This window comes from Phalangium opilio, unplaced genomic scaffold, assembly GCF_054372755.1.
Source record: "Phalangium opilio isolate 3A_F unplaced genomic scaffold, DU_Popi_V2 ptg000015l_1, whole genome shotgun sequence".
Lineage (NCBI taxonomy): Eukaryota > Metazoa > Arthropoda > Arachnida > Opiliones > Phalangiidae > Phalangium > Phalangium opilio.
The window spans coordinates 1,154,478-1,165,888 of record NW_028324150.1 but is presented as its reverse complement, the minus strand read 5'-3'; the positions used below and the strand labels follow the sequence as shown (position 1 = coordinate 1,165,888).

The 11,411-nt window shown below is 35.4% G+C and overlaps 1 protein-coding gene across 1 annotated transcript; it reads right to left on the bottom strand.

Moving 5' to 3' along the window:
• Window positions 1-3,037: 3,037 nt before the first annotated feature.
• LOC149704618 (uncharacterized) lies at window positions 3,038-10,258 on the bottom strand. The gene is made up of 3 exons (XM_089865723.1): window positions 10,214-10,258; window positions 10,004-10,145; window positions 3,038-3,279 (listed from the first exon to the last, which is right to left on the bottom strand). The coding sequence occupies exons 1-3, from the start codon at window positions 10,256-10,258 to the stop codon at window positions 3,038-3,040; spliced, it is 429 nt and encodes a 142-aa protein (XP_089721849.1).
• Between the last annotated feature and the right edge of the window lie 1,153 nt (window positions 10,259-11,411).

The window sequence follows — 11,411 nt, the reverse complement described above, 5'->3', positions numbered from 1 at the left end:
GACGTCATCAATTCCCCCTTGGGGGAGAAATGACCCCCCCCCTCCCCACCAGACGATTTTATACGCCAGTGAAACTGGCGTATACGGTCGTCTATACTCTCTAATGAAACTTAAAATATTCTATGGTTATAATCTGATTAGTTTGCAATTTCCAAATATTGTCAATGGAATAATAGCAAATCATATAAAATTTAATTAGCAAAAACTACAAAAGTCACAATGAAATAGGTATCAGAAAGTGAAATTACTTTATACGTCTGAAGGATTGGATTACTATCATCAGTTATACGATAAATTGATAATTCAACAAATGTGAATTATACTTGAATTGTTTTTTCAAATTGTAGAAACCAAACTTTAACAGAACGTAGATTTGTAATTTCAAATTTAATGTGTCGTGGTTTTTATGAACCATTTGGAAAACAGCCACACTCTCGGTGTAGTGCCAAATGTCTACAATTATAATATTTTAAAATGCGTAACGTACCTCATAAGTTGAGAATTTCATCGCGGTTTAAGCAAACACCAGCAGAGTTTGTTTCGGTATCAGAATAACTCGTAAGAATGTCCGTATCATCTAAGATTACGATTTCATATTTGCTCTTTAATTCTAGACGTTCCTTTTTCTCATAAATGAATAAATTATGGTAAAACGCAAAAACAAGTTTAATGGGAAATTATTGTCAAACCAAATTTACTTGAATTTGTCATCACAAGGGGCGTTTGTATTCTGAAAGACGACATGTTGTCTCCATTAAAAGAATTTGCAAAAATACCCAAGCCATTATACAGAAATGAGTACCGCCTTAGAAGCAAATTTCGTTGTTGCATCGAGGATGTAGCTTTGATATTAACAATACTACAGCTGGATATTTGGGGGTCTGTAATTCAAGTGAAGCAGTCCAGTGTCTAAATTATCAGGAAATGGTATTGATAAACCGTCGGTTATTTTGTACAATTCAAACTAAACTTTCAATATATTCAGCAAAACTAATATTTGCTGTCAAAAACCTTGGAAACTAGGTTAGTTTCGGTTTCCTATTTCTGAAGAAGAAAGCATTATGCAAGAATAAGATGAGACCATTCGGTAAATTTTCACGTACCCCTCCACGAAAGCTTATCGATGAAAGTGAATTGAATATTTTTTTTGGTTTTCAAACAGATAACATTACAGTATAGAGTATGAAGTCTAACTTAAAACATTTTTTTTATATTAATATCAGAAAAATATTTAACTTATCTTTATATATACTTTTATTTAAGCTAAAGTAAATTTATTTATTTCGTTTTAATTAAAAGTATTTGAGCCTTAAGGCTCGTTTTCATAGAAGCTAGAAAATTCGAAAACGCTCACGCTTCGTGAGCTTGAATACGCGCGGTAACGTATTTTTTTTTCGAACGTTTCCGCTTTCGCTCGAAATTTTCACGCAACTCGCGCCTATGAAAACGAGCCCTGTAGGCATTTCTTCTCGTGTAAAGCTCGGATAATTATTAAAATGTTAATTTAATATTTATAAGTAAAAGCATTTATATGTACAAAATTAAATTATATTGTTTTAAGCAAAAACATTTATATGTGCAAAATAAAATTATTATTTTTAAGTAAAGCATTTATATGTAAAAAAAATTTAATTAATTAGTTTTAAGCAAAGGCATTTATGTCTACAAAGTTATATTATTATTTTTAAGTAAAAGCATATATATGTACAACAAAATTCAATTATTTCTTTTTAAGCAAAAGCGTTTATATATGCAAATTTTAATTATTAATTTGTGAGTAAAACCATGTAGGAAATTAAATTATTTCGTTTTAAGCAAAAACATTTATATGCACAAAATGTAATTATTTCTTTTTAAGTGAAAGCATTACAAGTAGAAAATGAAATTTAATCATCTCCTTGTCTCCACAACATATTTACTCTAATTGTAGTGTTTTAAAGTTACCGTCACTGGTTTTAATACAAATTATCGATTTAAGAATATAAACTCTATGTGAGCGTCGTTGCTAGACCATTCTCGGTTTCCTCGACTTCTTGACAAACAGCAGAAGTGATAAGGTCTTCTCGAGTATCAGAGCCATTAAGGTAATGACGTTTCCCATGTGGTACAGAGAAAGAAGGCTTTCGACTTCCTTAACGGATATCGTTGAAAAATCGTCCGGTGGCTCTTTCCATTTGATGAGATCCATCGAATATCGCGCTTTGTAGAAGTGGCGGAATAAGAGGTCGTTTTCGCTGGAAATCTCTAACCTGAATCGAAGATGCCGTGTTAAAATTTATAGAAGTCTCCATGTTTTTTGGTCTTACATTTGATTTACCATCTCCATGTTCTTTGATCGCGAGAAATTATACGAAGCGGGATATACCAAAAGTTTATCATCATTTGACGGAGAAAAGTAGTATTTGTTCGCGTATTGTATTTTATTTTCCATTCTTTGATTTTCGAGCAGAATAAATTTTATTACCATTGTCCCAACAACCATGAACTTCCTCTTGCCATCGACGTTTTCCGAGACTTTGACGAACTCCTCGCCTACTACCCCGCTTTCGACAGGGATTATTGAACTTTCTGGGATGGACACGTTGACCTATAGTTATTTGAATTATCCAATAATATAGAAGCAGGAATGAATGGAGGGGAGTTGGAATGGCTAAGGTCAAATCATAATAGGCCTGAAATGATCTTGGAAAAGTCTGGCGTGTCTTATTTTATGTTAACGACGTCATAGACTGACGACGAAATACGATTATTTCCCGCTTAAATATTTTCATTAGCTGCCAAAAAAGTGAAAATTCTTCTGCTGACTCCACCCTTTATCCGCTCGGTCCCTGGTTTGAAACGACTAGACATTTACCGCCTTCAGGAGATGGCTAAGCAGACGATGGGGTAGGAGCTTCACTTTTTTTTTAAAGAAGCCCTCGCCATATGTTCTCACCATCAAGGGAACACCGGGAGCCCCTTTAGCCATTCCAACCCCCCTTCATACATTCCTGATGGAAGCAATAAATATAAGAAAAATAGCAGTTATCCGATTGATTTATGTAGTTATGCGGTTACTTTTTTTTCTGAATGAAGCGAATCCGTCAGTAGCGTGCCAAAACCAGACATTTTGAATATCCTGTTTGAGGAGTTGGTCGATGGTGTCGACAGTATCGTAATCTTTCTCTGTGAAATCCGACTTCAGCTTCCCTGATATTTCGAAGATAATGAAAGTGGTCGCGATCAACCAGGACATGGCTGCCACGCGCCACGTGATCGCTTTCTCAACACGAGCGTACGCTGAAATCACGAAATACAAATCGAGTCCCAGACATGATACATTGCATCTCTTAAATTTAAGAAATTACTTAAGCTCGTAGAAGAAAAGGAGTATATTTTTCCAAATCATTTCGAAGAAAGTAAAAATGAACGGTCGATCACCTTGTTTATTGGGCGTGGCTAAAGCCAAGACGATTGACACTGCCAATAGACTTGAAAGCCAAGATAGCGTGAGCTATAGTTAATGTGGGAAAAATATGGTACTGTATGTTCTTAAAATGTTCGGAGAAATTTCATATTACTTCTCCTTCCATTTCGAGGAAAGACAGAGATGGTTTCTTCGTCATCTTCGGGATTGAAGAAAGGATAAAGGTTGATACCGATTCATAAATGCCAGTGATGCGACATTTCATCGCCGGAGAATACAAATTATCGGCTTGCAATGGAAAAAAGAGCACGTCCATTGTCTGTCAAAAACGATAGAAAGCCACATCTCATTTCTTTTACCACAAGTTCATAAGATATGTTTCATAAGTTTGTCACTGGTTACTGAGAGCTTGTCATGAAGTGACGTAGGTGAAACGTCACATATTCTCGTAAAGTTGGTAAGTTAAGGTATTTTATTCCAACCCGAATAGTATTAGGTCAGGTAAGGTCAGGTACTTAGTAGGAAAGGTATAAACTGTATTGGGTTAGCCTAATAATTGTTCAAAACTCAAGCTAAAACTGCTGTTTCCCAAAACAGCAGCCGCTATTTTTAAAAAGCAGTTGTTTTTATGGAATAGCAGTTGCTATTTCGGAAACTGCTTATGCAAAGCACACCCGGAACACATAACTGAGCTAAAAACTAATTTTAACAAGCTCCTCGCTACCTGCAAAACTGCATTCTTAATTCCACGAATCTACATGCAAATACAACTTGAACTGGCTTGTGGAAGTGATATCTCAGGTGCAATGCCGCGCTTGATGTTGTGTGGGTGTACAATTTTGAAAATGACCTCTGGCAAAACACCTTGGTTTCTTATCACATTCACTTCATCCAAAGGTAACTCCGTAAACACGACGCTTCAAAGAATTGCATATGTTATTTTGACGACAATAAGAGAAATTGTTACAGATTTGTACCTGACGTTAAACCTTTTACTGAAATACTCCGTTACGGCAGCGTAGAGATCATCGGCGATCTCAAAACCCACAGTTTCCTTTAAGAAAAGAAACAAGTTAAACCTCTCCGAGCCGAAACGACTATCGCTATTTATTGATAAACAACTACAGGCCTTAAAATTTAAAAAAAAAATGTATTGTTCAAGCGTTAAAAAACTGCCATCTCGGATCACCTAACCCATGGACAGGCAAATGTTACTGAATAGGGAGCTAAGTTTGCTTAGATCAACGCCTGACATGATTGTTAACGTTTCTCCATTCTGAAGATAAGTTATCTCTAGCCGCAACAAAGAGTGGAATGGAAGCTTGCCAAATCAGACCTATAACTGCAGCGATCTAATTGCGATCATAACTCTTGGTTCTATCATAAAGGGTATGCAATAGTTAGTTGTTAAATTCAGTTCCTTGAAATTTTTTGTACTACTTCCGGCACTAAATGTTTCAAGGTTCACACGTAACGTGGTTAACTTTGTCTAAGTATACGACGTTAGTTTAAGAATGGTGTAAAGGCACTAGGATATTGCAATTCTAATTTATTGAATGCTTGTGGCCTCCGGAAGTAAGGATTTTCACTACGGTAATCATTTAAGATTAAGTTCGAGCATCGAGGGGTTTATCACTTATTAGGGTAAGACATCGAGGCGCTATTCACTTATTAGGGTAGGGCATCGAGGCGCTATTCACTCCTTAGTGCGGTTAAAGGCTGAGCATCATGGGGCTAGTCACTCAAGTTTTCAGCATCAATGGGTTAATCACTCATTATTGTAATCGATAAGTGAAACTTTTATGAAGAGGTGTTGAATTGTGTGGAAATTCAAACTGAGATGTGACATTAAGAATCGATGTCTAAATATCCTTACCTCGACTATTCCCATCCGGATCGGGGGGGTTCATGTTAAATAAATTAGAATAGTTAAGATGGGCGCGGTGCAAGTGTGATTTATTTCAACTTTGTCTTGAATATTATTACGCGAAAGGATATATTACTGCTCTAAATACGTAACTCGTAACTGTAAGGAACCGCGCTCGAAGGGTTGAAACGGAGGCTCCGGCTGAAAGGAACTCCTCGGTGCAAAATACATGGTTTCATAAATAAATGTAATTATATATAATGCTTACGTTCGAGAACAGGCAGTATTTTAAGACTTTTTTTGTCGAAAATTTAATGCGCGAGAGATTTCATATTATAATTAAAGTAATTTTCACCTTATTTCCGCGAGTTAAAGTTCATTTTTAACGACCACAATTTTCAGTGGTTTATAGCTGGTGCATTTCTATGGTATTATGGAATTTAATTCCGCCTATTCAGCCTCAAGAACCTATCATTAGTTAAGTCATTAATGTTAATGGTTATACTTTATCGTTTAAAGAAGTGCCATTAACGTCCGTTGTCAAAAACGGTAAAGATCCGATATACTCAAGTCCTTTAAGAATTAAATAAAGTTCATGAATGTTTTTTTCGAGAAAAAGACCAGGAAATGGAGAGAACACATTTTCTAATCGCTTTAGTTTGATGAAATATACTGATAATCTTAATCTTTTAAAAATTTATATTTAACTTTAGTATAATTAAAGGTAATAGTTCGTGCATGTTTATGGTAATTATAACTTCACTTTCTGACTTGGGGTTGAGAGAATCATTCGTGAGCTAAGCCATTAATATAAATTTTACAGACCCTACTTTAGGTGAAGTCATCAGTCTTAAATCTTTTTCGAAAGTTCATATTAAATTACCGTATTATTCCCAAGATTATAGCATTCACACTTTTAATGGCACGTAGACTTTAAATCAATTAAGTCGATTAGAGTTAAAACCAAGGAAAATTTTAGAACGGTTGCCTGAAGTACTTAAAAAATGTTTTCGAAGTTTACTTCAAAAACTTCATGTCCGAAACATGGGGGTAATAAAAATACGGTATATGTCGTCCCCCCATGGTGAAATCTATTAAAATATACACTCATAAATCTTATTAAATTGATCTTTCCAATAAACGTAATTTCACCAGGGATAGATTTCATTTTAGAAATTAAATCTATTCCTGATTTCACTCAAGAGACAAAATTCTTTCATACTTAAATAAACTAATGAAATTAGAAGGCAAGTAATCTCCGAAACATGGGGGTAATATGAAAAGGGTATGTCTCGTCCTTAAAATATTTTAAAATTTACTGTAATTAATTTTATTAAATTGATCTCTCGAACGAGCGTAATTTCGTTCAAGAGCTTCATACTAATGCAGTTCAAAAGAAAAAACCTCAAATCTGAAACACGCGAGTAATAGAAATAGGGCATATCTTGTCCCTCTTTAATGTGAAATCTTTAAAAATTAACAATAATTAATCTTATTAAATTGATCTTTCGTAAAATCTTTTTAAATCCTAGCTATTATTGACGTCTAAATTTAAGCGTATGCCTCTTTACAGAAGTATTTTATGCTCTTTATAAATTTTTCGAAATTTAGGGTGTACAAGTGAGCTGATTCTCTATAAGGGATAAGAAAAAGCGCAATTGAGTGAACCTCTGGCGGAAGCCCTGCCATTAGGAAGGCTAGACGTTTCTCGTAACCCTAACCGATCACCCAAGACCGGATTAAGCAATTTTGCACCCGGGGGCCGAGATAATGTGCGCCCCCTCAAGCCGAGAAAAAAGGAACAGCAAGTGTTGCTAGGGGGGAATAGTTTATCTCAATGCGCCCCCAGCAAGCCTTGCCGCCCTTGCGTCCTGCGATCGCCGCGTACATCTTAACACTAGCGATGATAATGGAGTAGAAGTATCTATTGCTTTGCGTGAATTGTGAACGTGGTCCGGATATTCCATATACGTTTGCTCCGATTTGCCAGTTGGGAAAGCGGTGACAGATACACCCCGATCGCCACTCGGAGAGTTTAAAAACATTTTGACACTTCTCTACAACATTTTTCGCTTCATTTTTCTAAGTCTGATATTAGTGGTAAGCGTATGGTGTTGCCATAGACTTTAGAAAGGGGATATCTTGGTTTTTATTTGCTTGATAGTTTAATTATTTATTTCTTGTAAATATGGTTTCTTTAATTATCCAAAGATAAAAGGAAAAGGGTAATAAAAGTTTAAAGAAAATAATTTGTGTTTAAAATTAAATTTTTAAGGAGTAATTTCATTTTAAGTAAAAGCATTTATATTTAGAAAATTAAATTATTTCATTTTAAATAAATCCATTCGTACAAAATTAAATATTTCGTTTTAAGTAAAAGCATTTATTTGCACAAAATTTTTTCGTGTTTCAGTAAAAGCGTTTATTTATACAAATTTAAATTATTTCGTTTTAAGTAATAGCATTTATATGTAAAATATTAAATTATTTCATTTTAAGTAAAAGTATATATATGTACAAGATTAATTTATTTAGTTTCAAATAAAAGCATTTATATGTTCAAAATTTAATTATTTCGATTTAAGAAATACCATTTATATGTACAACTTTAAATTATTTCGTTTAAAATAAAAGCATTTAACTTTGAATTATTTCGTTTAAAATAAAAGCATTTAACTTTAAATTATTTCGTTTAAAATAAAAGCATTTAACTTTAAATTATTTCGTTTTAAGTAAAAACATTTAAATGTACAAATTATATCGTTTTAATTAAAAGCATTTATAAGAACAAAATTAAATTATTTCGTTTTAAGTTAAAGCAATATAAATACAAAATGAAATTTAATCATCTCCTTGTCTCCACAACATATTTACTCTAATTGTAGTGTTTGAAAGTTACCGTCACTGTTTTTAATTCAAATTATCGATTTAAGAATATAAACTCTATGTGAGCGTTGTTGCTAGATTATTCTCGGTTTCCTCGAGTTCTTGACAAACAGCAGAAGTGATAAGGTCTTCTCGAGTATCAGAGCCATTAAGGTAATGACGTTTCCCATGTGGTACAGAGAAAGAAGGCTTTCGACTTCCTTAACGGATATCGTTGAAAAATCGTCCGGTGGCTCTTTCCATTTGATGAGATCCATCGAATATCGCGCTTTGTAGAAATGGCGGAAAAAGAGGTCGTTTTCGTTGCAAGTCTGTATCCTGTCATCTTTTGTTTTTTGTGTATGTTCTTACATTTGATTGGCCATCTCCATGAGGTTTGATTGCGAGAAATTGTAGGAAACAGCAAAGACTAAAAGGTTATCCTCAATAGACGGCGAGAAGTAGTATTTGTTCGCGTACTGTATTTTGTTTTCCATTCTTCGATTTTCGAGCAGAAGAAACTGAGTCATCATTGTCCCAACTACCATGAACTTCCTCTTGTCACCGACGTTATCCGAGACGTTGACGAACTCGTCTCCTAAAATCACGTTTTCTACAGGGAGTATAGAACTTTCTGGGATGGACACGTTGACCTACAGTAATGAATTTTTAGAATGATTTCAATCATTCAATAATATAGAAACAAGGGCTATTATACACTTTTTCCAACCCACAAAGGGCCAGAAATTAGAAATTATTATATGTCTTGTAGTTTGAAATTAAGTTTAATCGAAATTGTACAACAAAAACGCGTAAAAATTACATCATAAGCATATAAAACCAGCCGCAAGCGTGAATTCTTAATAAGACCACGGGTAATCACCATTGTACAAGGGCGCCAGAGAGAAATTTGAGGTTCTACGCCACCTAGAGGGAAAACGAAGCAATTCTCTCCTTCCCGATTCCCCCTACCACCTTATAACCCGGAAATCTAAGCAGTCGTCTGCTTCTGAAATAAATGGCAGCGGTAATTGGTTTAGTACGGGTTTTTAACACTTAAGTTGTTTGTTTATGATTAGGAACAGTAAATTATCTCGAATTTTTAAGTGATAAGTGTACACAGTACAACTGGTTTCTTATGAAAAGGATAAGTACAAAAGATAAAAGTGTAGGTTGCCGCATGCCTTTATTACGCGAACTTCAAAATCCTCGTTTTAGCCCCACTAGCAGACGACAATGTTTGTTATGATTACAAGTATTAATAGAGGTAGAGCTTATAATAGGTAAGTTTAAGATATATATTAATCCTTGTATTTATTCCCAAGCTTCCGGTAGCATCCTTTGTGCGATTTGAATAAAGTTTCCCTTTTGTGCCACCAGGAAGACTTCTCTCCCGAGTTTTACCTAGACAATGCCTGTGGCCAATCTCCCGCCGATTCACGCTTACGGGTGGTTTGATATTCTTATGATTACACGAGTTCGGATTGAGTATAAATAGAAAATCTGTGACGGGATTCTCTTAATAAGAAAAAATAGCTATTGTCCAATCAATATATGTAATTACGCCCTTACCTTATTTCTGAAAGAAGCGAATTCATCAGTACCGGCCCAAAACCAGACATTTTTAAAATCCTGTTTTAGGAGTTGGGCGATGGTGTCGACAGTATCGTAATCTTTCTCTGTGAAATCCGACTTCAGCTTCCCTGATATTTCGAAGATAATGAAAGTGGTCGCTATCAACCATGATATCGCTGTTACGCGCCACGTGATCGCTTTTTCAACGCGGGCGTACGCTGAAATCACGACATAAAAGTCGAGTCCCAGATATGATACATTGCACCTCTTAAATTTAAGAAATTACTTACGCTCGTAGAAAAAAAGGAGTAAATTTTTCCAAATCATTTCGAAGAAAGTAAGGATGAACGGTTGACCACCTTGTATATTGGGCGTGGCTAAAGCCATGACAATTGCCACTGCCAATAGACTTGAAAGCCAAGATAGCGTGAACTATAGTTAATGTTGGAAAAAAACTTGCAGTATATGTTGTGAAAATCTTCGGACCAATTTCATATTACTTCTCCTTCCATGTTGAGGAAAGACAGAGATGGTTTCTTCGTCATCTTCGGGATTGAAGAAAGGATAAAGGTTGATACCGACTCATAAACGCTAGTGATGCGACATTTCATCGCGGGAGAATACAAATTATAGGCTTGCAACGGAAAAGACAGCACGTCTATTGACTGTCAAAAACGAAACAAAGCCACATCTCAATTCTTTTACTAATATATCTTGATTTTTGTGAAGAGAGATTCATGGAATCTCTTTAAAACGGAGAGACAATCAAACAAACAGTCTAGCACCTTAACTTGCCTGGAAACCGGTCGCTGATCAGTTCGCCAACTTATAACCGCTTTACGTTACTATTTAGGTGAATAACCATAATCTACTTTGAAATAAATTACTCCTTGCTCGTCATTTAATTACTTCACAAAATCTGAATCTAAGATGGTACCACATAGTTGGGACTTGAAAGGGGTAAGTTTCTATTCTGGAGTAGCATTGTGGGTAATAAGTCGTCAAACAGACTTTCTTTTTGCTAAAACCAAGGGGAAAACGTTTCTGAGTAACCAAACACTCCGTATCCGGGGTAAAGTTTCGTTCATACATTGCATGGACCTTTCCTGTTAGCGCTATGGAGTATGCTACTAAAGACAACAAACTTACCAACTCGAAGGTTGGGTAGCCCTTAAGAACAGGGGCCATTTGGATTCGTTGTGACTAATCAGAGAGAATTTATAATAGGAAGTAGAAGCTCTTGCCCTTGACGGTGCTAAATACAATGTACTGTAGCTCAAACAAGTAGGCTGCGACGCTAAAACTGGCCAGGTAAATTTCTGGTCACATGACTCTCCTTTAATTTTAAAGTTTGCCCTCAATCCCTGTCGGTTGTACGATTACCCAATAAGGGTTCGCGATTTCAAGTGCGACTGGTGCCATTGGAGTTATTTTAAGTCAGACGTTTCCTTTTCCCTAAAAAGATAGTGTCCATCTCTTCTAGACCCTCCCGCAACATTCTAGACCCACCCTTGAGGGAGGGGCCACAAAAAATAGTACCGGAAATAGACCTGGCCAGTTTTGTTGATCACGTGATTTTTGAGCTACATAATATTCCTCAGTTTCCATTCCCTATGATAAATCCTCTCTGGACTAATCTAAGGAAACTCGAAAAAATCTCAAGGTGGCTCATTTTCAATATAGAGTTTAATAAAGTTT